At 30.8% G+C, this 27,406-nt stretch overlaps 2 protein-coding genes and 1 long non-coding RNA gene across 26 annotated transcripts; all 3 read right to left on the bottom strand.

Annotated features, from left to right (window-relative positions):
* Window positions 1–1,465: 1,465 nt before the first annotated feature.
* LOC111921579 (secreted RxLR effector protein 161-like) lies at window positions 1,466–2,008 on the bottom strand. Its single transcript, XM_023917155.1, has one exon. The coding sequence runs from the start codon at window positions 2,006–2,008 to the stop codon at window positions 1,466–1,468; it is 543 nt and encodes a 180-aa protein (XP_023772923.1).
* Window positions 2,009–5,366: 3,358 nt separating this feature from the next.
* LOC111921598 (uncharacterized) lies at window positions 5,367–20,769 on the bottom strand. Of its 24 annotated transcripts, none has more exons than XR_006188329.1 (14): window positions 20,364–20,769; window positions 20,154–20,267; window positions 15,812–16,082; window positions 12,241–12,369; window positions 10,754–10,853; window positions 8,315–10,519; window positions 8,124–8,223; window positions 7,956–8,040; window positions 7,542–7,730; window positions 7,283–7,443; window positions 6,969–7,176; window positions 6,696–6,796; window positions 6,355–6,410; window positions 5,367–5,724 (listed from the first exon to the last, which is right to left on the bottom strand). It is a non-coding gene; the product is annotated as an uncharacterized LOC111921598 (long non-coding RNA). The 24 variants fall into 24 exon arrangements; XR_006188333.1 differs by lacking the exon at window positions 15,812–16,082 and adding an exon at window positions 13,895–13,964; XR_006188348.2 differs by lacking the exons at window positions 12,241–12,369; window positions 15,812–16,082 and having other exon boundaries at window positions 8,315–8,395; window positions 9,002–9,105; window positions 10,484–10,519; window positions 20,364–20,762.
* A 1,868-nt stretch (window positions 20,770–22,637) lies between these two features.
* LOC111921611 (transcription factor PRE6) lies at window positions 22,638–23,491 on the bottom strand. The gene is made up of 2 exons (XM_023917194.3): window positions 23,233–23,491; window positions 22,638–22,941 (listed from the first exon to the last, which is right to left on the bottom strand). Exons 1-2 carry the CDS (start codon window positions 23,344–23,346, stop codon window positions 22,789–22,791), a joined length of 267 nt encoding a protein of 88 aa, XP_023772962.1. The 5' UTR covers window positions 23,347–23,491; the 3' UTR covers window positions 22,638–22,788.
* Window positions 23,492–27,406: the final 3,915 nt, after the last annotated feature.

Raw genomic sequence — 27,406 nt, 5'->3', positions numbered from 1 at the left:
GGTATTTAAGAATTTTTGGTATTTTGAGTTGTAGTTTGAGTTTAGGTAATTGTTTGTTGTATAGGTGATGTGTATAGTTGGCATTTGGAGCAACATTCTTTTCTGCTACCTTCTCAGACCGTGAGGTGAGTTTTCCTCACTGTACGTCGAAGACACCAATTAAATTGATATCAATTTAGTGATAACATCTAATGATAAATTAGTCCAATGTCAACCATTTCCCTCTCATTGATTTAAATCAACCCCTTTTCTTATTTAATAGTAGTTTCCAAGTTCTAGTATAACTTAGATTTTTAAACAACCAAAAATTTGAAATCCCCATTTTATTTTTTATTGTCGTTTTTTAAGTATTTTCGCAAAGAGATTTTTATAGAGTTACAAATTAAACTAAACATCGTGGAATTATCATTTTACATTATATGCTATTTTATTGTATAAGATTTAGGGTATTTATTTGTTGGCATTGACAATTACCATCCTACTATTGAATCCACTAACAAATAATTAACATATTATAAGTAGATGTTTCACATCATAATTCTTTAAGCAAATTCTAAATTTTAAACAAAAATCGTACTTTGGAGAAAGTTGTGAAACGTATCCTTGGATGGCTGATAAATCGAGAGGCTCTAAATAAAGAATCAAGCATGGTGATTTGTGTTATATTTGATGGCTTGGAATGATTATGTGAAGAATACGACAATGATTTGAAGAAGAAAGAGGAAATAGGTGTCGGCAGACACAACAAAATACATCTAGAGTTGTTCCCTGGCTATTTTCATTGAGTTGGGCGGGACTATTTTTCTAAGAAGTTGTCCCGTGAGACTTGGTTAATTTTTTTTTGTGTGTTCTAGATATAGCAAACACTATGTAAAATTTACTTATGTTGTGTCCCATAATAGATTTGCCCACCAAACACAACCTAAAAACGCTTGACCTGTTTATGTTCAAAAGATCAATTTAAGAGAGAGAAAGAATGATTGAAAGGAATCTTCTTCTTATTCACTTACTGAACAATTACAGAACTATTACATATATGTACAAAGAATAATATTACACATCAAAACATCTAACTAACTTGTAATAAACTTGAAAATAGAAAATAACGAAACTACCCTTGGTAGTTAGAAATGATTAAGTGTCATATTAGCTAAGTTGATACTAGCTAACAGCCCCCCCCCCCCCCCCCCCCCCCCCCGCGACAAGCTTGGATCCTGTTTAAGAAAACCAAGCATGGATGTAGCATCAATGTGTTTGTTGCGAGGAAGAGACTTTGTGATAATGTTGACCTTTTGATCATTTGTAGAAACATGGGACAAGCTGATAAGACCATATTGTGCTTTCTCACAAACAAAATGACAGTCTATTTCAATATGCTTAGTCTTCTCATGATAATAGTATTAGAAGCGATGTATATAGCATCCATATTATCACACTTTAGAGAAATGGGAGTGACATTTGGAACCTATAATTCTTCATAAAGTGTGCTAATCCATGCAAGTTTTGATGTGACTCTGCGCATTGAACGATATTCTGCTTCATCTAATGACAGGGAAATGGTGACTTGTTTTTTAGACTTCCATGATATAGGTGATCCTCCAAACATGAAAAAATATCCACTTATAGACCTTTGAGTAGCATGATAAGCTGCCCAATCAGAGTCACAATAAGCTTCTATTTGATAAGAATGCGTGTTGTTAAAGTAGAGAGCTTGATCAATAGTTCCTTTCAAGTATTGAAGAACATGTAATGCAACTTGATAATGTTCTTGACATAGAATTTTGTTGAATTGACTAAGGTATTGAATGGTGAATGCAAGGTCAGGGCGTGTTTGAAGCAGAAAATTAAGTTTGCCCACCAATTGTCTATAGACAGTTGCATCAGGAAGTGGATCACTCATAACAGGTAGCAATTTGAGATTAAGTGGTACATAAGTTGATTTGGGTGTAGAGTCAAGCATGTCATAAGATACTAACAACTCATTGATAAATTTTCTTTGCTGTACCATCATTCCTGTGTCAATCTTGTCGAACTTTATCCCCAAAAAAATAATGAATAAGACTCAAATCCTTAATCTTGAATTGCTGATCAAGAAAAGTTTTCAAGTTTTGAATTTCCTCAATGCTATTCCCAATAACTAATATGTCATCAACATAAATTGCAACAATGACAATAGATGAAGTAGTTTTCTTTAGAAAAAGAGAGTGATCATTGTGTGAATGAGAAAAGCCTTGAATTCGAAGAGCAGATGATAATTTGGAATACCATTGTCAGCTGGCCTGTTTTAATCCATAAAGTGACTTCTTTAATTGACATACAAGAGAAGGAGATGAAGCTTCATAACCAGGTGGAAGTTTCATGTAAACTTCTTGATGTAGCTCCCCATGCAAAAATGCATTATTAACATCAAATTGATGTATGTCCCATTTATTCTTGACGGCTAAAGCAGTAAGAGTTCGAACTGTTATAAGTTTGACCATAGGGGAAAAATTTTCATGGTAGTCTATACCTTCTTTCTGTGTAAAACCTCTAGTAACTAGTATGGCCTTGTGTCTTTCAATAGAACCATCAGCACAATACTTCACTTTATAAACCCATCTGAGAGCAATTGGCCTTTTCCCTTTTGGTAGTTTAACAATGTCCCATGTGCCATTAGCTTGCAAAGCATATAACTCAATTTTCATTGCATCTTCCTAATGAGGAATCCCTTTAGCTTGATTATAAAAAGTTGGTTCAGGATCAATAGTACAAGTATGAAAAGCATAGGAGGTTTTAAGAGAAATGGGACAAAAGGGTATTTTTGGAATTTATGGATTAACACAATAATTTGTAATTGTATGAGACAAAAAGCAGAATCAACATTAGAAGTAACATTGTTGCAAATGTAATCATGCAAATAAGATGGTGGTCCATGAATTCTAGTAGTTCTCCTTGGGACTGGATCATTACTACCATAATCAAAAGAGAATGTTGAAGAAGGTGATGTAGCAGGAAAAATGTCTTGTTCATTCATAAGCATGTAAGATGGTGGATTGTGTTTGAACGAGGAATTTTTGAGACTATGAAGTGGGAAAATGTTCTCAAAAAATTTTACATCTTGTGAAACTATGACTATTTTGGCAATGAGATTGAGTAATTTATAGGCTTTTTGACCAAACGGGTAGCCTATAAAAACACATGGATGAGCTTTACTCATAAATTTGTCACACCCAACTGGAATTGATGAAGCAAAACACAAGCATCTAAAAGTTTTAAGAAAATCCCATGAAGGTGTAGTATTAAACATGAGTTCAAATGGAGTCTTGTTATGAAGGACACTAGATGGTGTGCGATTAATCAAGTATACTACAGTTTTCACACATTCTCCCCAAAAGGCAGTCCCAACTCCTGATTGAAAATATAGTGCTCTTGCCACTTCCATATGTGTCTATGCTTTATCTCAACCAATCCTTTTTGTTGAGGTGTGTAAGCAGTAGACTTTTGATGCAGTATGCCCTATTCTTGAAAGTATAAGTATCCAGAATTACTGGAACCAAGCTCCATTGCATTACAGTTCGAACACATTTAACCACAACCTGAAATTGTGTTTTAATTTGAATGAAAGTTTGAAGCAAAGTAAAAGCATAACTCTTTTGATTAAGTAAATGAACCCATGTATGACGTGTGAACTCATCAACAATGGTTAAAAAGTACTTATAACCATCATGGGTGTAATGTTTATAAGGTCCCCATACATCCACATGTATTAAGTCAAATGGAGCTTTAGAAGTAGAAGCACCATGTTGGAAGGCAATCTAGATTGCTTAGCTTGAGCACAAAGTAAACAATGTTCAATAGAAGCATCATTGGCATGTGAAGAAAGATACAATAAGGATTTGAGTTTCAACAAATGTACATGCCCAAATATGTTATGTCACAACATATTATTGGAACAAGAACTGAATACATGAGAAAATGTTTTAGGAAACAAACTAGAAACAGAAAAACAATAAGAAAGATTTTGTTTAAGATGATGAAAGTCAAAAACATATAGATCATTGATTCTTTTCCCTAGAATTCCAAGAGCTATGCTACTCTTCAATGAGGGGTCCTGCATGAGATAATTCTCATCAGTAAACAAAACAAAGGTTTGTAGTTGGGAAGTGAGTTTGCAATAGAAACAAGATTGTACTGAAATGATGGAACGAATAATACATTCTACAAAGCAATAAAATCATGAATTTTTACATCACCATAATGGGAGATGGAGATATGATGACCATTAGGCAGCCCAACTGAATGAGGCTGTTGAAATTTAGACATGGATGAGAAAAGATCACTGTTAGAGCACATATGATATGTAACTCCAGTATCAATGATAAAAGATAAATGTGGCTGAAGATATGTAGAAGATTTATACACATTAGATGCAAAATGTGCATAAGAAAAGAGTTTACCATCAACATTCATGGCACCTTCTGTCACAGATGAGTTGACAAAACAAGAAACAAATGGTTGAACAAATGAATAAAAAGAAGATTCATTTCAATCATTTTTTCTCTCTCAAATCGATCTTTTGAACATGAACATGGTATCAAAGCTATTACATATATGTACAAAGAATAATATTACACATCAAAATGTCTAACTAACTTGTAACAAACAAGAAAATATAAAATGAAGAAACTACCCTTGGTAGTTAGAAATGATTAATTGTCATATTAGCTAAGTTGAAATACTCGCTAACATCACCATGAACACATAGCCACAAATTTTGAATAACGTCCGTTATAGTTTTGACAATATATACAAATAAATAAGATACAATGCAATATATTGTCAACATATAAATTATACTACTGATACTAGATTATAACCCGCGTTAAATGCGGGGAACACATAATAATTTAAAAAAGAAAATTTATGGGAAACAGATGAAAAAAAACATAAACTTTTAAATAAAAACAAATTACTTGTTAAAGAGATCCATAATGATGATTTCCATGACTTTAAATACGAAATTGAACATTACAAGGGTTTAAATTAGGTAAAAAGTAAAGTCTGCATATAATTATGGTGGGAATAAATGCAGTATAGAAAAATACATTTTGAATACTTATACTATGATTTTATTCTGTTACTATGCAAACGATGTATATTTATACAAATAAAATTTAAATTTCATTTAGACAAATAAAAGTAGGTGTAATAGCATATATAATAAAAATATTAATTTTCGTGTGTGTGTGTGTCTATATATATATATATATATATATATATATATATATATATATATATATATATATATATATGCTTTATTTAGAATAATAATATACATATAATAAATGTATAAAATCAAATGATGAAGGAAAGAAAAAGAAACAAAATACTCATTAAATCAAAACAGTTCAATAACTTGAAATTGTCTTAAATAACATGAACATCATCGCGTTCAGACCAAATAACAACCCAATAAAATTTTAAAAACAACCAAAAGAACATAAACATACAATTAAAAGTGCGATACACAAAATATTAAAAAGAAAATGTTTGTAAAAGATGAAATGTAAAATGTTGATGGGTGGCTTCATATTAGTCCGACCATATTAGGATTGTTCTTATAGGTCTACTTCCAAAGCAAGAGGTTTAACATGTATGTTCCAAAACTCTTTGGATGCATCAATTTCAGAAACCTTATCAAACACGACCTGCTCCGCATTGTTAGTTGCCATTGAATACTATTATCTGCAATGAAAGTAGATAATTAGTTAAGAGAGAAAATTGATTTGGAATGAAAAATCGTAGACCCTATATTTATAAGGAAATATAAATTTGGTTAATGCTGATATGACATAAAGATTTTGGAATGTAATATCGTTTCCTAATTTCAAAATATGTCTTATGTATGGTATGATATCGAAAATAAGATCAATATAATATGTCAACTATAATTACAAAAATAGATAAAATCATAGATAATTTAAGATAATAATTAGCATATAAAAAACTTTAAATTCGAAAAGTTTGTAGGATAAGTAAAAAATATAATAAATGTATAAGATTTCAATAAATATGAAATATAATTACAAAAAAAAGACTACAACACAAATATGCATATAATACTTTCCAACTAAAATTTTATACAAGTTAAATATCCATCAAGCATTTGATTAGTTAATAAAGTATTATTTCATTTTTCTGGAAGGGCATATTACAGAAAAGCCATTACACTATCAACATTTTATTTGAAAAGCCATTATGAAATTTTTTTACATAAACTATGTTGCATAATGGCGTTTTAGCTAAAAGGTTGATAAAAGTAATGACTTTTATGTAATTTTACCTTTTTAAAAGCCTAGAAAAGAAGATAAAAACCTTGCTCAACCCGTTGATGGAAAACATCCATGTAGAGTAATCCTAAGAACCCACACCTACAAATAATAATTATGATTATTACCAATTTATGCAAAAATGTTCCACTTTTTTTTTTATAATTTATACAAAATGAAACGATTTTGCATACTTTGTATAAATTCTGTAAAAACACTTTGTTGCATAGGAAAAAGATGAAAGTATATTGCATAAATGTGAATTTAAATCTACAATTAAAAAAAAAGGAAAAAAAAAACAAGGTTTTAGAATAGGGTATTTAATTCATTTATATAATTTTCCATTTGGGGATAAAAAAAATTTAGGGATTTTGATAGCTTACTCACTAGGGATTATAATTGTTGCTAGTACTGTAGGTTCCCAAGAAGCTACCATGTGGATTTTAGGGTTTGCAGTGAAAACACCTGAATTTTGAACCTCTACTTTGCTGAAAAATAAATTAAAAAAGAAAAAAACATTAGACAAAAAAACTATAAGAGTATACAGATTTAGGTCAAAGAGTCAAATCTCCCGTCTGTGGGATAAACTGGTACCTGAAAATAAGTTCCACAAATTAATTCATCTATAAACATTTTAAGTAAAATATAAGTACTATATACCTTATATCCAATGAGTTGTTGAAGAAAATCGAATTAAATTAACTCAACATGATTCTAAGATTCATTTGAGCAATTCCAAGCAAAATAAGACATTTTCATTTTGAGAGAGTTTAAAAAGGGTAACTCTAAACGACTGCCACGCCATATAGGATCCACACCAAATGGATATGCATCGCGATATTTGATTAAACCAATTGTATATGCATCACTGTTGATGGAAAGTGGAAACCGAAAATGATTGTTTAGTGACAGCTGGCGATACTTTTTTTTTTTTTTTTTTTTTTTTGGTAAAGAAAATGAAATATTAAATATACCTGCATGTGGGGTCACGACATCTATATGCGGATGCACCAAATATATGATAAGGAACAGAAAATAATTCGTTGTAAATTAGACCATAGTAGATTGAAAAAAATGACATCAAAAGAAGTACATAACGACCACCAAATAACATCTCCATGAAGCTCCCAAGTTTCTGCCAGAAATAAAAAAAAATATAATTTTAATAAGAGTATTGCGAATTTATTTATAAAAATAAAATCAAGATTTTCTTTTTTAGAGATTGTGTTGCACCTGAGTACTAAGCTTTCCTTCGTGTGCTATGAGAACTAATGCACCTATCAATAAGCATATTCCATGTCCACAATCCCCAAACATGATAGCAAAAAGAAATGGAAAAGTAATTACAGTCTAAAGGGAGTGTTGATAGCTCTACTGCTGGTAGCTCCCTTAACTCATTGTTAGCCCTATGATATGACTCATCTGAAGAGAAATAAAGTAATTAATAAATCATGACAGATGATAATGATATTTAAAATAAATAAAAAAAATAAAATAGTAATAATAACTTAACGGGAATAGTATCAAAATGTAAATTATGCTGAAGATTGCAAATATGATCCCTAGGAAAAATATAATGTTAATCATATGCATAATTAAAATGAAAAGAAATACATAAGTTGATAAGATATATGAGTTATTAAATACCACATGTATGAGCACCATGTGGTTTCTTGAAAGCTAAGAGCTATTTCACTTGAAAACTTTGAATCCCTCCAAGAAAGTATAGTGTCTGGATAATAGAACAAAATAAAATTAATTTTTTTAAAAAAAAGAAAGAAAGATATAGAATGTGTTTCTAAAACTTAAAAATACCTTCTTATTTGTGATATATATCATCAGAGCAAATTCGATGCATTAGCAGGGTTTCGCTGTCTTCTTCATCAACAACAAACAAGCCCAATTCTTCAGATATCTGTTGTAAAAAATGAGGGTAAGAATGTCTTTAGAAGTTGAAAAGTATAAAAAGTTGGAATTTTTTCAGAATATAAAGATTAAAGACAAACCTCTAAATAGTCAACAGTGACATCACCAGATCCTTGATCATCCCATTTTCCATCATCGTTGATTCAATACACCTTCACACGCTGTTATTTATAAAGTTTAATAGATGGGGTAAAGCACATTTCGAAGATACTTTATATTATTAATTATAAAAAGGGAAAAAATCTACATAAATAAAAAGAAGACAGCATCTAGAAAAAAGTTGAATAGTATCATTAACAGGCTCCGAATCTAGATCAATTAACTCACAAAGACATCAAGAGTGACTAATTAATGACATAACGGAGAGCTATAAAAACTAAAATGCAAATTGAAACTAACTCTTTAAAGTTTTACTGATTTCTGATGTCAAGCTAGGTAAGGTACAATCTTTTTAAAAGATAACTTCTTTTATAGAAGCTATTATAAAAAAAAGTGAGGATTTTGTAAAATATGAAGTGGGATATTCTATTTTAAAGTAAGTTAATAATTGAAAAAAGGATAAATATGTTTTAGCAAGTTGTTTTTCCAAAATCCGGATGAATATGTTTAATAAAAGATCAGACGGGAGGTTCTCCATGGTTATTTGGTGTTGGATTTCAGATCTGTACAACAACAGCAGTAAAATCACCCCCAGGAGCATTAATAATAACAGTGTAGGAATTTACTAAAAGAAAGACCAACCAACTAATGGTTCTCTGTTTCCACACCTTTATATGATTGTCCAGTTGATATCTTCATTCATGAAATCAAAAGTGCATCAAGGTTTCGGACATTATGCATGTTGAGATACCATAGTTCGACTACAGATTACCTGTATTATGGTGACTACTTGGTATGATGTACTGCATACTACTAAGTCATTTTGCATGAAGATAAGCACAAGGTTGCTATAAAGAACATGTATTGAAAAGTCAAACGTTTTATATTTCAAATTCAAATTTGACATTGATGAGCTTATTGCTAGCTAAAAATGCTTCCTGATGTTGAAGTGTCTTAATCATCACAAATTGTTGTTAATTTTGCAATAAAAACTAATTGTTTGACTTTTGAAAAATTTTCTGCAAGTTTTGTTAGAAATAATAAGAAAATTAGATGATTAAAAAAGAAAAAGACAAAACATTAAAGTCCATAATAGTCACCATTGGCGTTTTGGACTTTCCTAAAAACAAACATGGAAATTTGATCATTCACATCTACGTAAGCAACAAAAACCTCTTTGGGACCTGTATAACGTAAATGTTGACAACTTATTAACTTTAATACCTTATTAGAACATTGTACTTTAAAAGATATTGATTTAGAATAATAATTTTCAAAAACAATAAAAATACAAAAATCTTGATTAATTAATTTGGAGAACAGTTTTTTTTTAATTATAGGTAATTGGTAAAGTTGATGGTGGCAATTGACATGATAAGTAACTTTTGCTCTAGTAGCTAATGAATAAGATAGAAACAAAATTGGAATCTGTTAAATAAATGCTCATCTTAAGTATAAAAAAAATGAAGTATGCTGTAGAGTGAGCCAAACGTCCAAAGTTTTATCTATTCAATCGTAATTTTTTTATGAACTTGTCTTTATCTATTTTCTTTCTATTTTTTGAACATAATTTATCATAATGTGAAAAAAGAAGCAACATCTTATTCATGTCACAATAGGTTGATGGTGGTTAGCTTAGTTACATAAATATCCTTTTTTTGAAGTCTGCCATATAATTTTTCCAAGTTATTGATCTCAATTGTATCAATATTAGTAACAGCTAAAACATTAAGAGAAAAAGAGACACAGTCAACAAATTATGCAATTTTTAAATAAGATATTTTATGTTATAATTTTTTTTTTTGAAAATTTAATCAGTTTTATAATGTATGTAGACTAAAGTTACTTATCACAAAAATTATCATCAACAGTTGCTTTGGTCCTTTGCATTTGTATTTCATATTTTGGTTACATGAAACATACCTCTTATAGGTCACATTTTGACCTCTAATTTCTATTTTTTTTTTTTTATAAAAATGGCTTTTTCGGTTTTTCATAATTAGTTGCTTGTATATACTTTCAAAATGCTACTGAATTATGACATTGTACTTTCAAAGTACAATATTTTAATAAGTTAACTTAAAATAAAAGCAAAACAAGATGCTAAAGTTAAAAATGCTTTAAAGAAAGTTTGTGGTTTATCAATGTACCTTGCTATTTTTTGCATTTTATAGCATCAAAACCATCTGCAACAGATAAATAAACAAAAATGAATTCATTTATTTGCAATTTTAGCTGTAACGTTAAAATACATCCATAAATGAAAAATATGAAAATGACAAATATTAACATGAAATTCCAGTGGGACACAAAACTCTTTGAAAGCACTATATACCATTAAAATACACATATAGATTGAAAATTTTAAATTGAAACCAAATTACTATATTAACCCTTATTACATTTGAAAATATGTATACCTGGATTCAATGGAGTATAGTTTGAAGCAAACTCATTCATACTAATTGTGTAGATGTATTTTTCCATATGTTTAAAGGATTCTTGAGAGGTTTAGACACTCTGTAATTACAACAATAACATAATATAAGACAATCATCGATAATATCCATGAACCTTGAACCTAAATGAGCAACACATCATAGTTCAATTCTAGATGTTTCCTCTAATTTTCATACAACTCTTCATACCCATCTCAGATATCTTAAAACATAAATACATAGACTTGTAGCAAGCGAACATACAAAGATATTAGTAAGTTATACAAAAATTTAATCATAATTATTACGGGAAATTTGGAACACTACAAGAAAAATACCCTTTTACGACGCGCAAACCACGACACTCATTGATTGATGTTACGCAATAGAGATTGACATTAAAAAAGTGTCATCTCTTCAAAAATTTTAAGGATTTAGTCACGCATTATTGTGTGCCCTTAAATTAGTGTCTAAAAAGGAAAACGGAAGGCACCTATAATAAAATGCGTGTCGTCTAAGGATGTCGCTTTATAAAATTTAATGGAACGTGCGTTCGATCGTTTAATAACCAGGGGGGAAAATGAAATCCTTAAAAATTAAAAACCATGCCTTCATTTTTTTCTCATTTCCGTCTTGCCCTAGTTATCTACGCTCCTTCCTTCCCCCTCCCGACATTGACTGCCGCTACTTCTTCTTCCCTCGCACTTCTTTGGGACTTACGGATTTTCGGCTCTTCACGCAGACAAAGACGGCGATAGAATTAAGGGAAGGAAGATTGGAGAGATTCCAGCAGATACACATTCACATCCCTATTATGCGATTTCATTAGCAAAAAATCAAGTCCACAATCGAATTAGGCCGTCCAAGGTTTTCTAACCCTATATTTTTGTGAAATTTCAAGCACATCTCTCTAAACAGGGATGAGGATGGAAAAAGACAAGTTGATCTAACCACTTGAACATTCAGGTTATGTTTTGACTCTCTCTCTCTCTCTCTCTCTCTCTCTCTCTCTCTCTCTCTCTTCCCTGATATTAGGGTTTTTTCATTTATAGGGCAGGTAATTTGAAGAATGGCATCCCTAAAATCAATTTTATAATCACTTGGTGGCTGACTTGTATGAACTCTACCAAATTTTGAGGTTTTATTAGCATCTCTTTCATCGATACATCTTTTTACCAGTTCATCTTTTCATAAATTTCGTTATGGTGTAGGATTGGTAAACAAATGTATTTAGAGTTTATACATTCTGTGGTTTTATCAAATTTATATGTTTCTCCTCATAAGAGTTCATCTGGACTGCCTCTGTGCTTTTGATTGGCTCAAGTGTAGAGCTTGGTGTCCCAGTTACTGTTCATCAGGATTAATAATCACTAAACTTGTCAATTTTTCTTGATTATAACTTATACAATTTCTCTATATATTCATGATTCAAAAACTCATATGAATTGATGGCTGCATTTATGACTTACCAGGATGGAGGTTGGCTTTATATTCAACTTCTCATGATACCCAATTTTTATACAGAAGGGTAAAATGGTCGTTAATTTACTCTGAAATAAGCATCTTCTTCAGCTATACCCGTTTAAATCTGCTTCAAGCTTCAAAAACAAGTTATTGTTACTTTGTGATTCCCAAATAAGAGATACAATTGACTTGGAAGTTGATTTTTGCATTCTAATCTTTAAAACTGATATTGATTGAAAAAGAGAGTGTAAGTAATGTATTGATTATTGCTTTATTTATTTTGCCTCTGTTGTGAAGATCAAAAGATGTGGAGAAATGGCACGAAAGCTGCGGTTCTTCAAAGATCAAATGTCAAAGGCGGGTACCACATGGTCATTAAATATATTTTTCAATCAATATTAGTCTTCATCTTCTTTATATTCTGCCATATCAAGTGATGGAAAATTTAGTCCTATGTCATTGTCTGGAGGTGAATATCGAGGGTATTTTGGTCTTTTAAATAAAAAGCAGACTGTGTGCCACCTGGACCTCGTGCTGGTGAATCCAGTCTGGTGAATTTAGTCGTATGTCATTGTCAGGAGGTGAATTCAGTCCCATGTCATTGTCAGGAGGTAAATTTAGTCCTATGTCATTGTCAGGAGGTGAATAAGTTATATTTTATTTAAACTTTATCTGGTTTTAGGTAAAGAAAGGTGGAATGCCACCTGGACCTCGTGCTGGTTTCTCTATGTGTGTACATAAAATCGGACTAGGTTATTTGGTGAAGTTTTTGACATGGAGGCTGAAGGTTAATTTTCTCTTTAATTATTTTGATTTTGTAAAATTATTTGGAATCTATTAAATTCCTCAGAGGAAGATATGATTGCCTTTAGAACATAAACTATTATTTTTCATCATTAAGAAGTGTGTAAAACATGTGTAATTAATATGATTTCTAATTTTATTATAATGACTTCAATTGTATATGCAGGTGATGTGTTAATGAGCTTGTTCTTGAATGAAAAGATATAAAATTGAAGTCAAAAAGATATAAAATTGAAAACAGAGGAATTGTATTCAAAGTCCTACTGAAGGTGGGATAGGGGGAGGAGGTTGGGCTAATACCCTTTTTTCTTTTCAACCTTTTAAATTCAAGTTTTTCAGCTAATATATAATTCTTTTTCAGCTCCTGGAGATGGACCAATTATGTTAGTTTTAGCTCCAACTCGTGAACTTGATTCTATTTTTCAGAATAATGAACAGGTAATTTCTATTATTTTTTTAGTTAAGAATCTCTGATTATTCTTTAGTATTTGACATCCATGATCTTCTTGAATGTCCATTGAATTGCAGGACAACCAGAATTTTCTTACAACAGAGACAACAATTGTATGGCCTGTATCTGAAATAAGATATACCAATTACCATTTGTCTCCTTGTGGTGCTACAAAATTTTGATGTTCTCATATATTATAGATCGGATCTTATCTTAGCATTAGTTTTGTTATATTCTTGTTTGGTAAATTGTTAGAGCATTGAATTGAAATGTTTGCTCCAATTAATTGGCATTAGTTTCTATAGCCAATTAATTGGATGTAGAAAACTTGGGCACTGACCTCAAACCAAGGCTACAGATTCTTCCACAAATGTTAAACAAGAAATCAGGGAAAAACTCCAAACCTAGTTCAAGCTTCATTGCACCTACGGGTGGTGTTGCAGGTACAAGTGTTGCTAGGCTGCCACTTTTTTCCTGAATGGTGCATGCAACAAAAATAGTTGAATTTTAAGAAAAAACTCTTCACACAATGACACAAAAAATGGTTTTGACTCGTAAGGAAATGATATGCTTAATGTTATACTTGGGGGTTTTCTGAGGGTGTTTTTTTGTCATTTGTTTCCTTGTTTTTGAATTTTTTTAGCAAGAGGTGGTTTTAGAAAGGTATTGGCTTGGGGTTTAGCTTGCCTTTAAAAAGAAAAGCAGGTATGTGCTTATTTTGTCTATCTGTTCTACACATAACATCTCTAAAGGAATATGGCAAGCTTGAATATTTTATCAGATTGCTTATGCTTATGGGATATTTCAATAGTATCATGATTAAGAAACTTTTAACTCTACATAGGTTTTTACGCACTCTCCAGTTGTTAGGGCCCATGTAGTTACATCAACACAAGTAATCCATTTGTCTTTTTCTCAGATTTTTCTTCATTTGAGCTTATTTCATATCCATTTCAGGAAATTGCTAGACAATTATGTATAGAGCACGAACTGATGTTTTCCAAAATGGCACAACCCTCCCTGGTTCATCTATGAATAAAATTTTAATAGTAAGTTTTTTTTTGTTATTTTAACAGTAAGTTTTTTTTTTTGTTATTTCAGGAAATTGCTAGACAATTATTTCATCAGACATCTCTAGAACTCAACTTCTTGTCTGATGTCCCAGTTTATTGGTTGGAATCCAAATGTCTACTCAAATTTTAACAGTAAGTTTTTTTTGTTTTTTTTTTTTTTTTGTAAGTTACTTTTACTAATAACAATAGATAATTACTTTGCTCTTCATGGGATTTTAAGTTATTATACATACAGGAAGGCTGGTGGTGAGTTCATAACCAAAACGTTATAAGTTCCCTGTTCCATCTCCAAAAGTTAAATTCAGGTACTTTTTTTTGCTGATTTCAAGAGAGTGATTAGGTATTATCATATAGTCAACAACTGTTAGAATTGTTGTTTTTCTGTTGTCTACCTTATGTGTAAAGGCTGGGATTAATGATTTGTAATTTGCATATACAAAATTTGTCGTTTTCTTTTTGCTGATTTCACAGTAGGTTTTTTTTTTTTTTTTTTTTTTTTTTTTTTTTTTTTTTTTTTTTTTTGGGGGGGGGGGGGGGGGGGGGGGGAAGGAATTGGGAATGCCTTATGCCTAATACACACACATACACGTCCATATATATGCATAATTGTCAAAATTTTTCATTTTTTTGCTTTTGTTCTTGTTTAATAATATACACATACGTTTTGATTTTTGTTTCTTTGGTTTAAATTTTTTTTGTGCGTGTATATGTACTAAAAAAACATAATGTATGCACAAAAACGTAAATATCAGATTTGCCCTCAACAGAAAAATGAACTGATTACTTGTCTTTTACTGAATTACCCCTTCTAGATTACTTGTCTTTTACTGAATTACCCCTTCTAGAATATATATATATATATATATATATATATATATATATATATATATATATATATATATATATATATATATATATTGAAATAAATAGGAATGTAAAGTTAATTATGTATATCTACAGATATATTTCATCAGCAACATGCGTGAGCGAAGTAATTTCTCAGATTTTACTAAAATTTTACAACATGAGCTTGTATGGTTGCTTAATTGGGCTCTTTTGATCTGTTGCTTCAGGTTGGCACATCCTGATCAACCCTCCATAACCTTCACAACTTCCAACTTTAATCCACTACTTAGCGGTAAAGGTGGTGGTGGTCCTATTCCTTTTGATCTTTCATTGCCTATTGCTAAACAGGTTTCACAATATATAGAAGGGTGTTGGATTCAAAAGTTTAAAGAAAGCACATACACATTTCCTGATCCTAGTAAGGTATTGTAAGATGCTATTGATGTCCAGCTTCAATGAATCTTATGAGTCAAGATATGGGGTTATTGTGATGGATCCTCAGAATGATCATGGTAGTATAGGATATTCGGTTTTTCCCAACAACACTTATCAACATGCTGCTCCAACCTTTGTCAATTTAATGAATGATGTAATTCTTAGGCTTGGTACATATAATGGGAATATGACCATACAAACACGTAATCATCCAATGCCAATGACAGAAAGTCAACACCTGCAACATCAAGTATACATATACTTCCAATTATTCTTCTATTTATACTCATATCTTATAAATTTTTCTAGGATAACATACAATCAGAATATTGACACCTTTATATGTAGTGTGTATTTAAATAGCGATTTGTATGATCTTGTAGGACCTGGATGCATTCTCTTTAACTATTGTTGTGTATTTAAATAGTGATTTCATTCGTGCTTCATTTGGTGTTCCTATTGTGAAGGTATGCCACTCTCTAGTTGTCTTTTTCACATAATTGACCCAATTATTTTAACGCCCCTCAGTTAATCCAACAATAAACATTTTATGCAATACGCAAGAATTTCTTGATCAAGGATTTATAACTTATTGGTCATTTTGGCTAAACTAATTTGGGTTTCCTGTAAACAGTTAGTTAATGGGAATATTTTTCTTGTATTTTAACGTAATGCATGTCTTATGCAGGAGCATGAAGTAAAAGTGAAACATCAACAACTGATTAGTGGGGTAAGAAAACTTGTTTGTTTTCTTTACGCTTTTCTTTTGTTAACACAACAATGTATAACCAATAAGTGATTCACAGTTTGACCATTAACTGGTTATCATTACTAATACTCGGGTATCTATATGTCACATTGGGTGTCAACACATATATAGGACATCATAAGCTTCTTAATCCCTTCCTTATTTGCAATCATTCTCTTTTACATCTTTGGTAAGTCTCCAAACTCACATTTTAAATGCATTTTCAAAGGTATATTGTAAGTATTTACATCAGTAGTATCTGTATGTAGAAACCTTTTTTTGTAGGCCTAGAACAGTTTATTGTAAGTATTTTACATCTTTAATGAACTATGTTTAACATTGTTCTATCTTTGTAGGCTCAGAACAGTTTATTGGAAATGGTGTTATATAATCTATAGTTCTTATTATGTTGGAATATGGTTTTGCAACTGCATCTTCAACATATTGCCTAACCTTTTTGTCAAGGTTGGAATGCATAGTAACTTACCAATGTAGATCTGCATTTTCATTAGTGAATTTGGGTTTTATGAAATTTTAAACATATTAGACCAGAATTTCTTCAAATTATCTCTAGGATTTTGCTTTGCTGATGGACTAGCTTCACTGTTGGATCCATTTGTTATTTGGCTGTTGAGGTGTATTTTTGATTTGAATTGAATCTATGAAAGTTGAATGTTTGATCAATGAAAATTGGGATAGATTGAAATCAACTTAGACATATTTTCTTTCTTTTTGACAGGGTGTCATTTTTTCCTTCTAACACTTGGGCTTGAATATTTCCCTCCCCCATGAATTCAATGTATTTGGCATAAAGATCTTCCACATAAAGTTTGTTTCTAACAAAACTGAGAAGAGTTTGAAGCATTACTTTGATTTTTAGGATTACTTGGAAACTCATTGTTGTCTAACAGTTTAGACAACATTGATCTAACGAATTTGAAGCATGCCTACAGTGGTGGAGGGAAAACTAATAAATAAAGGTGAAGTTTTTTTCTAACAGGAATTTTTTTGTTTTAGGTGACAATGGATCATAGGCCTCCATTCCTCACACTTGGGATACCAGCTGCCTTTTAAAGGGTTGTACCTTTAACTTCTTACACTAACAAAAATCCAATCAAGATTTTGCTTGTTTAGTTGATTCTTTTTCTTAGGCATTCTTGACTCGTCTTGGATTAAAGCATTGTTATCTTATCAGCAAGTAATTACTTTCCAGCCACGCCCGGTGGGCAGCTGCCCATGACACCAAGTTCAACATTTTACGTAGTACACCAGGTGGCAAACTAATGGCATGAAGGATCAGGTTATATAGTTAGGGATATAGTATCAGGTTATATAGTTTGGGAAAACCCCTTAATAACAATGTATGGCATTAAATTTTTGTTACAACTATTGATTTGTTTTATCTTTACATGGAACGATTATTTGTATGACATTAAATTTTATACAATGGATTGTATTTTTTTGTATATGATATTTAATTTTATATTATGAGACATTAATACAAATTTAATTTGAAAATTAGTAAATCTATAAATAATATTTCTTTTAAACATTTAAAATTATGATACGCAAAACTGTGTGTCATCTTCATTTATGACATGGCCTTTCTTGACAGGGGCTTTCTTGATACGTATTGCGTGTCATTAACACGCGCGTCATAAGGTTGCGACACGCGAATGCGTGTCGTCTTTTTTTATGACAAGGGCTTCCTTGATACGCATTGCGTGTCGTAAACGTGCGTCGTAATTGCGCGTCGTAAATGAGTATCGTAAATTCGCGCCGTCTCTCTTTATGACATGGCCTTCCTTGACGCGCATTTGCGCGTCGTCTGAGCCTTTTACGACGCGCAATGAGCGTCGTAAAAGGCTGTTTTTCTAGTAGTGGAAGTAAAAGAAAAAACACCTTTTTTTAGTTATTAAGTTTCTTCTAGATAAATGATGTTTGCAAGATATTTAAGAAAATGATGGCACATTTGGAAAATGAAAATGGAAAGAAAAAAACATATGATGCCAAATTTGTAAAAAGTTAGGGCTTAAGGAGAAAAGCCTCATTTCCGTTGACTATATATGTTAAGTCTATTTTTCTTGTTCAAGTCAGAGAGAAATTCAAATGTACAGCTTATAGGAGTAAGTCATCTCCCCATCAGCGGGCCTTACCTTCTATTTTCGAACCAAAACCTTAGCAGTAAATAGCAATGCACTTTCATTTATTAATGTAACATAGAATCTTACTTTCATTTGTAACTATTACAAGTGTGAGTGGGTTTTACATCATATTACCATGGAGCACAATCAGCTTGTCGGGTTTGCTCAAAAGCTTGAGAAATCTATAGTATGAAATTGTAAGAAACCAAAAGATTAATGAGAAATACAAAGCTAAAAATACCATTTTCTATGGGTTTATTGATATTTATCTGAAGCACACACATATTTAGATGCAACACATCTAATTGATGTAACTAAGGATTAAAGGAGATGATATGACCATATCTTATCCAATATTGTTTCGCTGGTGGGGTAAACATGGATTAGAACCTGTCCGCCTTTACACAACCAACGGCTCATAGGACCGAACTTGAAAATATGTATAATTGCAGATTGAAAATTAAGAAAAAAAGCGAGAAATTGATCCTTGTCTTCGTTGCAGATAGAAAAACCTAATTCTACCAAAAAATTTCTATACCACACTCATAATCTAAACCCATAAGAAAAAAAGACTTGATTATCATATTTTACACTTGCAACCTATATCGAATAATGGAAATAAAATTAAAATAGAAAAAATTTCATCACAATGATAATGGGATTGTGGGAAACGGATGAAAAAATGACAAAAAATGGAACGAATGAAAGTTGGGGCTACAAAATATGAAAATGCGTGTAAGAACCCTAGAAAATTAGATGAGAGCATACAATATTAGGGAGATGAAAGCAGACGGAATACGAAGATCAACCAAACCAAAGGAGGGGTGGCTTATCAACGGTGTATCTGATTGAAATAAGTTTTTGGTGAAGAAGAGATGTAGTGCTTTGAAATAACAAATGCAATGATGGCTAGGTTTATAGAAAAGAGGAGATATACTGGTTTTATGGGATCAAATCAAGAAGGGAAAAATTAAAACTGAAATCAGTTTTTGGTGAAGGACATATCGCCAGTTATTTCTGCAGCCTAACTACAGGCCAAGATCCTCTCCGATTGAAAATCATAACATTTGTGAGTTGTTTGTGTTTGTGATTTTCAAATCAGAACAAAATAGGCGTGTAAATCTTCTTCTATTTCAATTTTGATCCCATGAGGTTGGCGTTTAAGGGTTTGGAGATTTGGGAGGAAAAGGTAATAATTTATGGAAAAATCAAGAAATCAGCATGCGAGATTGGGGGATTTTCCGATTTAAAATTCTAAATTGCAGAAAAATTAGGAAGATAATATAGAATAATCCATACCTTGACTATAATTCAATTTTCGATTCAGGGATTGAACCTTAAGGGTTTCTAAAGCAAAAAATCAAAATGAAAGACCATAATTCGATTTACGACTGAAAAGCATAAACTGGTAGAATACCTGAGATTATGAGATGATGAACATGTGAAATGGGAAGGGAAAATCCAACTAAAACAATCAACCATCTTCTTCATTTTCTTCGTTAAGCAACTCTTTCCCCCACCCCCCTAAAACCTGCAATCAAGCCACGTGCAGAATATGTGAACATTTGAATGGGTCATCAATAAAAAGAAAGAAAAACGTTGAAGGTGAGAGGCAGAATCTTAAAACCTGAACAATTTTAGTAGATTGCGAGAGTTGATGAGAGTGTGAGAGACATAAAATAAAGGATATGGTGAGGGGCTGTAGATGGCTGATGGTGGATGGTGGCGGTGTTGACGGTGGATATTCATAGAGAGGACATATGGGTGCGACTATATACAAAAGACTGTTACTTTCGATTTTTCCTGATCCAACCTCAATATTTCAACCACGCTTCTATATATCAAATCTAGCCATAATCTTTCATTCTTTGTTATTCATAGAGATAATATAAGGATGTGGCTAAGCTAAACAGACGATTAGGGTTCTTGTATAGAGAGGGGAAGAGAAGTCTTCGGGAGCAAGATCAGGAATTCAAATCGCAACTTTTCAAGGAAAAAAAAATATTTTATTTTCTTGCATGATGCAGGTAACGATCATTTGACTATGTTGATGTCATCAAATAAGATGTCATCAAATAATCTAAAGGTAGAAAATTAAGGATTGAAATGCAATTAATGGTCTTGATTTCTCCAGTTTATAATTAAAGGTTCTCTTTTAATAATATTTAGAGATTATAGATTATTATAAATTAATATTAATATATCCAACATACTATGGACATTATATTTTATACAATTGATAATTAGATCTCGTAATAACAAATGTATTGTAGACGATGAGTTTAAAGTGTGTTTCAATTACAGGATCTTTTATATGATCTAATAGGGTGTGTGATGTATATAACCCAGCACAAACCAAAAAAACCAAAACTGAACCAAAAAGACATGATTCGAGCCAATAAAGAAGAAGAAGCAAACAACAAGACCACGAAATCAATCCAAAAAAATTCAGACTGAAAATTAGTAACCATGATCGGAACCAGTTCCAAATAAAGCCAGACCGTCCTCGAACTGGTCCATGACCATTTTAGTGCACCTATAGACTAGGCTCTCATGTGTTCGTTTGGTCTCATAATCATTCCCTGATTCCACATTCCTTTATGGAGCCCATATTGATACTTGGTCAATGCCTCAATGGACCTTGGACCACATCAAATTCCTATGAGCCTACATTCCTTATAGGCCTTTTAGCCAAATATCATTTTTTTTGTTTATGGGCTCATCTGGTAAACATTATGTCTTCATCAACTAGTTTCAACTTCCACCACTAAATTCTAATTAATAATTATAGTGAATATTTTTCAAAAAGTGTTGTTTTTCTTGAACTCAGGTTATCTTAAGATGAAAGTTTGTAAAAGTTGAACTTAAGCTTCATTCTATTTTGAGTTGTTTAAATCCCATATATTTACTAGTAAGCCACTGTGACAAATAATAAAGTTGAACATAAAACTCTTATGTAGATCTTCTACCACTAAGGTAAATGATACATGGACTTCATGGCTTAGTATGTCATAATCTAAATTTTGTTTTTTTTCATGTGCAACACTTATTGATATCGTTTTTTCACATTCGATGTACAGTGTCATGAAATAATATCTATGTATCGTCAACGTATGGGGCGTGCATACTTTTGAACTGTCGACGCATTTTTGGTTACATATTTGTAGTAAAAGTTATTTTTATCAATTATAATATTAAATTATGTACAATTTATAACTGAAATAACATAAAACTTCGGAATTGTGTGGTGGAAAGAGGAGGAATTGACATACATAACTCTCATGGGTACAGTGTCCTTGAGAGAATTGAATGACCACCTCATCTCTAATATCTACAATGTTGATATTGGATTGTGACATCTGATTGTGCAGCAAAATCCTTGGTCCCATTCCTTTATGCATATTGCTTCCTTTGGCCCCATTTTATTAATTTCACACACAAACAATATAAATTATATAGTATAAAATTATTTGATTATTAATCATATGTTTGAGAACCTTTCTTTTAAAATAGAAAAAATATCTAAACCATAAAAAAGGAAACTCTGTTACTCGTTAATTAATGCAAATTTTGATCACCTTAATTACATGACAGCGTAAAATACGAGAAATTGATTCGAAGCGCTTTCAATTTGCATGGAGTGTTTATGCTCCAAAGGTTCTCAAATTAAACCCCGTGTCAAGATTTTAAGCCATGCATGATGAATTTTAGAAAATTAAAACTAATTGTGTCGATCGTTTATGGCCATGCATGATAATTTGCAAAGTTACTTGCGTTTAGTTTTTTAACTCTTCGAGTTGTTACTCTCATAGAAATGCTTTCGGATTATAAATTCTTCAAATACACAAAAACGAAAAGAATCTGCACATAAAATCAACATGAATATAAAGAGAAACACGGATGCACATAGAAACAAATATATATAATATCATCACAAACTATAATTTGATGGATCAAATACAAATATGGATTGGAAACAGTCAAACAGGGAATATCCATAAGACTAATATTTAAGAAATAATTGAAGTACTTATCTATATACTTATACTTAATTAGTTAATTAAACTTCTAATGATGGAAGCTTGAGGGCTATTGTCATCAATGGTGGACAATAACTGTGATAGACGATCACTAAGGTCATCAACCTCCTTATGCAAGCTTCTCACGTAGTTGCACGTCTCTTGTAACACCTTTGAAGCCGATGCCTACACGAGAACCAAATATACTAATCAACACGAATATAAAGAACCAGATGAAAAGCCCCCACAGATAAAGCTTTTGTCATCATTTCTATATTTTATATATTGTTGTACAAAAAGAAAGGCCTTTGGCCACACAATATCATTGGTTTATGGAAAGGTGTCCCACAGCCAGTAGTTAATTAAGGGTTCAGATCCCGCTTAATTAGGATGAAAAGTATCGAATTATGAGTAAATTAAGTAGAGAGTGTGTGAGTTAGCTGTTCAAAGAAAATGTTGTACTGTGTGATCCGTTACCTTGTTGGAACGACGATTTCGAAGCTCAGGAAGAAGTTGCTGAAGTTTGGAGATGAGTTCTATGATCTGATCGTCTGTGATCCTTGGAGTTCCTGCGGATCGTCTGCTCGACATTATGATGGGGGAATAGAACCTAAATGAAGTAGTTGAGTAGAACAAGAGTGGGTTAGAAAAGAATGCATATATTTGGAGAGATTGCTAAGGGGTTTATATATATGTATATATGGTGGGAATTAAGGATGAATTGAGGTGGTAGATGTGTAGACACTAATAAAGAGAAAACAGCCCTGCCCGATAATGTCTCGGCAGTGAGTGAACAGGGATGGAACCATGTAGGGATCACGTCTAACCCCACCAGGACTTTTGGTAAACATTATCTAATCAACTAATATCATCTTATATAATAAGGTATCTTTGTTATATGGTAAATTTCTAAAGTGTTTTAATTTTTTGAAAAGACAAAACTTTTACTAAAAGTCGTTGTTTAGTTTTGTGAAAGTTATAAATAAACAAAAAGAAAAAAAGGTGAGGAGGTCTCTCGTAACGACTCATAGGCATATGTGTGTCACGTGGAATTTTGTTAGCACATAAGCTGTCGGCGATTGCTGTGGGAAACATGTTTTCAGATTTTGAAAAGGGTTGCTTCCTTTACATAAAACCCTAATCAACATAAATACAAATTTTAGTCTTATCATATAATTGTTTGATGTTTTTGTTTGAGTACCTAGCCATTAGTTCACGGTTATAATTTTGTTACATGTACCAGACATCACAATATATTTAATTTTCTAGAGTTTGATAAATTGGTGTGTATATATATATATATATATATATATATATATATATATATATATATATATATATATATATATATATATATATATATATATATATATATATATATATATATATATATATATAGGGTTAGGTTATTTTGTTTTCACTATCTATTGTGTGCATGTATGACTGATTATGGACCAATCATTTTAGTTATTTTAAGAAAGTAATTAATGAATATTACATGTTAAAGATATAATAGGTATTAATTACATCTTCAGCATTTAATAAGCATTAATTACTTTCTTAAAATAACTAAAATGATTGTTACAGAATCAGTCATACAGGCATACAATAGATAGTGAAAACATTTGAACCTAACTATATATATATATATATATATATATATATATATATATATATATATATATACATTATTTTATAACGATTACATTAGAGCCCCACTTAAACTTATTTACTAAACCTCATAAAAATACATTATTTTATAACGATTGCGATTAAATGATTCTTGATTAACATTTGAAGATGTAGATTCAAGATCGACCCAATTGTTTTGATAAGGAATCAAGAATATTGATTATCTTTGACCTTCGTGACAATGGAATAAAATAATGTTTATTGGGGTGAAGTAATAATAAACGATAATAAAGCAAAAAAATGTTATCGATGATGGTATATTTATCAAGTGAAAGTCAAACCGAGTATATTATTACTAGTCATTTTTGTTTAACTTTCTTCCTGAAAACTAAAAAATCATTTGTACTCATAACTCAAGTTCAATAATTATCAAATATATTAAATAAAATTAAGATATATTTTTTTTATTGAGTGGTCTTTAACCCTTCTTTTGTCTTGTTGTTAAAACGACATATTTTAGAGGTTTAGTATTTAAGCTTAGGTTGAGCTGTAATGTATATTCTCTATCCTTTATATATATATATATATATATATATATATATATATATATATATATATATATATATATATATATATATATATATATATATATATATATATATATATATATATATATGGTAAAGTGAATATACCTAATAACCTTATATAAGCTTAGGTACCTAACCACATTATACTACATTGTTTTGCATTATATTTCCATTGCAATCGTCTAAGGTTCTTAAACTTCAACCCTTAACTTGATTTACTTCCAAGATTTTCAGACATTCACCATTATATTCCTCCTACACCATTTGATTTGTAACGGTAGTATATAAAACCCACCAAGGGTCTCCGATAGAAAGATGTCATTTGAAGGAAGATAATGGTGAAAGCCCAAAGATTTTGGAAGCAATCAAGTTATGAGGTTGAAATTTAAGAACTTTGGATGATTACAATGCAAATATGATACAAATTTACATAGTATGATGTGGTTAGGTACCTAAGCTTGTATAAGGTTGTTAGGTATATTCACTTTACCCATATATATATATATATATATATATATATATATATATATATACACTAGGCGAATGCCCGCGCGTTGCGCAGTGGGATAATTATGTAGTTTAATATGGTTATATATGGTTTAATGTATTGTGAATAAGCCATACATAAAACTTGTATGCGATTAAATAGCATGTATATTTTTTGATTTACAGAATTTTTATCATAATAAATAATGAATTTTTTTTACTATTAGTTTAAAATTTTAAATGTAATTTTTATGTACACATTAGTATCTTATGTAATTAGTTGATGATTGATTAGATATGGATTCTCATTTTTGGTCGTCTATTTATGTTAAACCTCATAAAAATATATATTTAACGACTTTTGTTAGTTTTACTATTGAATAGAAAATGGTGCCGTATTTTAAGTAAATATAAAAAATTTCATTCTCAATCTATTTTGAGATAGTGACATATTTTAAGTTAATATAAAAAATCATATTCTAGAACTAATGAAAAGAAAAAACGGACCAAAATTTTTAACTGTAATAAAGTTGTTTCCAATTAAAAAGTGATCAATCGAAGATAATATCATTTAATAAACATCATAAAATATTACGTTATATTCAAATTAGAGACATTATTTTTGTAAGAGTCATTCAAAATATATGAGACTATAGTGTCTAATACAACAATGTAATAACCAAATGGCCCTAACATATTTTAAATGAAATATAATTATAATATATTATCTATGCAACTAATATGGTATTCTTCTAATATGTGGGATTCGTCTACTATATAACCCTAACTATGTGGGATTCGTCTACTATATGGTATTCTTCTAATATATTATATTATAGTATAAACATTATATTTGAAAAACCACTTTGAGTTATATTGTAGTTTATAACATTAAATTTGTGATAGGCTAATTTGACACACATTTGTGTATTTATATCTATATTATATATTTAAAACAAATCTTATATAAACATCCAACCTAAATATTCATCTTCAAGTTTTCCTTCTTCGCCATCTAAACAAACTTTTGTTATAAAGCCAAAAATGGAATAAAATACACTTAATTGTATAATTATGATATATTGTATTTTGATTGGGGTTTGTACAAAACATGCATGAGCATATATTATTAATTTATCTCTTGTTTTGGGTAATTCGAATAAGATAGCTTCAAATCCAACGTATCAAACGGATTACCCATTTACTAAAGTCTAAAACCCAAAAACTCAAACATGTTCTAATACCATACAAATGCATGAGGTTTTAGCAAATTATTATCTCATATGAATTACCATTGATTATGTGTGATTATCTATTAAGAAGGTGAGGTTTGGGGGTTTCAAATGCATGAGGTTTTAGCAAATTATTGTGGGGGTTTCAAATGCATGACAATCAAGGAAAAATGCAAGCTTTATAAGTATGTAATATATATATATATATATATATATATATATATATATATATATTCATATCGAGCTCTATAAAAGTTTAATAAAATATATATTTTAAACTTAACTTTTTTGCCGAGGTCATTGGTTGTTGAACTCCATATTAAGTCTAGGGGTGTTCAAAAATATCCGCATCCGAAATATCCGATCCAAAAATTCGAAAATCCGATCCGAAATTATCCGAAATTTCGGATATCCGGATTTTCGGATATCCGGATTTTCGGATATCCGAATTTTGGATATTCGATTTTTCGGATTCGGATACGGATAGTGAATTTATAAAGTTTCGGATATTTCGGATATCCGATATCCGAAAAAAATAATTTTTCTTTATTTTTTAATATTTTAAAATGAGAAATTAGAAACATTGACATGCTTAATGGATTAATGTTCTCCACCATTTTCAACTTTTTCGTGACCATTCTTTCCAAACTTTTATTGCAAACCTTTCCATTTACAATCGTTATATATTTGTTTGTTATAATCATGGTTTGTTGG

This window comes from Lactuca sativa, chromosome 2, assembly GCF_002870075.4.
Source record: "Lactuca sativa cultivar Salinas chromosome 2, Lsat_Salinas_v11, whole genome shotgun sequence".
Lineage (NCBI taxonomy): Eukaryota > Viridiplantae > Streptophyta > Magnoliopsida > Asterales > Asteraceae > Lactuca > Lactuca sativa.
Note: the sequence above shows the minus strand (reverse complement) of the source record. Positions and strands in the feature narration are given on the sequence as shown.

What these genes read in the sequence shown, in the direction of transcription:
- LOC111921611 (XM_023917194.3), bottom strand. Translation starts at nt 23,346, where the DNA reads ATGTCGAGCAGACGATCCGCAGGAACTCCAAGGATCACAGACGATCAG. An exon ending in GAAATCGTCGTTCCAACAAG is followed by an intron (nt 22,942 to 23,232) that starts GTAACGGATCAC and finishes GTTCTCGTGTAG; the next exon opens with GCATCGGCTTCAAAGGTGTT.
- LOC111921579 (XM_023917155.1), bottom strand. Translation starts at nt 2,008, where the DNA reads ATGGTACAGCAAAGAAAATTTATCAATGAGTTGTTAGTATCTTATGAC.